Here is a 1,708-nt window from a genome sequence, read left to right on the forward strand (position 1 = left end):
AGAACTTGCAAAATAGCAGGGTGTTCAAATACTTATTTTCCTCACTGTGTATGTATGTATATGTGTGTGTGTGTGTGTGTGTGTGTGTGTGTGTGTGTGTATATATATATATATAGATTTTATTTTTTTTTATTTTTTTTTTGTCCTGGCTCAGAATGGGCCTTGGCGGGGGGGCATATCAAATTGTGGGGTCTGGGTGTCCTTCCCCAGGGTTATTTGGAACATCAAATACTTCATTTCCTGCATTCTGATACTTTTATGCACCAATTTATGGTGGGAATACCATTTTTTATCGTATGAGAAGGAAAACACAGATGGCATTCAAAATATATCAAAAATATAATGGAATAAAAAAAGTCTACTAATAGTCTACTATAGTAATGTGACAGCAAACTACACTAACATAGCAGAACAGGCAGAGGTTCTGCTATGTTAGTGTAGTTTGCTGTCAGATTACTCGACCCGGTATTTGTGAATACAAGTATCTGAAGTGAAAGTTCTGTCACAAAACTATGTTGTTGCGTGTCATTGCACATTTTTAAGTTGGTATATGGAAATCTTGGAGATGTCTTAGTGGGTATACTGCGTATACATGCGTATCACGTAGACTACACCGTCCCTCTATATATGGTAGGCGAAGTGTGAGAGCTCACCTGTCAGCGGCTCCGCTGGCAGATCTGACAGCTTGTTCTTGGATGAGAAGGAAGACTTCAGAGGTACAGGGAAAAATCCCCGCAGGAAGAGGGCAATGCCAATCCCTTCAAATATTAAAATGAACGAGGCAAAAACAGACGCGCGTACTTTCATTTTGCTGGTTGACGGACACTTTAAAAAAGACGAGTTTGTTTGTAAGATAACTCGCTAGCTAGCAACCGACATGACGCTTCCTACACAGTTTACCCAAATATAGCAGAACATAGAACGCCATAACATCCCATTTCGGATGGACGCACTGCCACGTGTCGGCATTTAATAAACTGCTTCTATATTTTATATTTGTGGCTTTAATTAACAATAAAAACACTAATACCAGTAAGCGCTGTAGCCATTCATATCGGCTTCCGCATTGATAACATGGAACTACGGGTATTAGGTGGAACCAAACAAGACCTATACGCTTTTTTTCCCCCCAACAATAGTACGTTTGGCTCTTATGCCTCACAAATGGGTAGATCAGATGTAACAAATGATATGGCTAGTTAAGTTAATCACTTCAACCAACGAATCATAAAAAAAACCCACAATAATAATGTTGTTTTTAATTAAAATCAGTAGTTTAGATAGATAGATGTTAACCTCTAGCAGGTAGTCCAATAAGAGATTGAACTATTTTGTATTGGTGCCATGTTTACACAGAACAATATAAAGATCATTTTCTGTGTATACAAGGAATAGAATATATCAACCATTTAAAAACATGAAAAGGCATCAAAATGCTTGTTATTTATTTGAGTATGGTGTAAAAACCTTGTTAAACTATACACTCAGACCAGTCTTGAAACGTAGTTAAGAGGTATGTTGTCCTGTAGACTGCATGAGTCATGTAAGATATATAGGCTTAGGGGCTTTATAAATATAAAGTAAAGAGTTCAGGTCAGCTTCTAAGGCTAGTACACTCCTGTTTAAGGGATGAGTCCTAAAGCTGTCACCTGTTACACATATTAGAGCAGGGGTGGCCAACCAGTTAGGTATAAAGAGCCACAAAAAA

At 37.9% G+C, this 1,708-nt stretch overlaps 1 protein-coding gene across 1 annotated transcript in view; it reads right to left on the bottom strand.

Moving 5' to 3' along the window:
* The window catches only part of pigg (phosphatidylinositol glycan anchor biosynthesis class G), a 101,727-nt gene extending 100,632 nt beyond the window's left edge, over positions 1 to 1,095 (bottom strand). Inside the window, exon 1 of the mRNA XM_031280059.2 lies at positions 654 to 1,095. Within this exon, the coding sequence (XP_031135919.1) occupies positions 654 to 807 (154 nt within the window). The 5' untranslated portion in view covers positions 808 to 1,095. The remainder of the gene's footprint in view (positions 1 to 653) is intronic.
* Between the last annotated feature and the right edge of the window lie 613 nt (positions 1,096 to 1,708).

This window comes from Sander lucioperca, chromosome 1 (assembly GCF_008315115.2).
Source record: "Sander lucioperca isolate FBNREF2018 chromosome 1, SLUC_FBN_1.2, whole genome shotgun sequence".
In the NCBI taxonomy this organism is placed as follows: Eukaryota; Metazoa; Chordata; class Actinopteri; order Perciformes; family Percidae; genus Sander; species Sander lucioperca.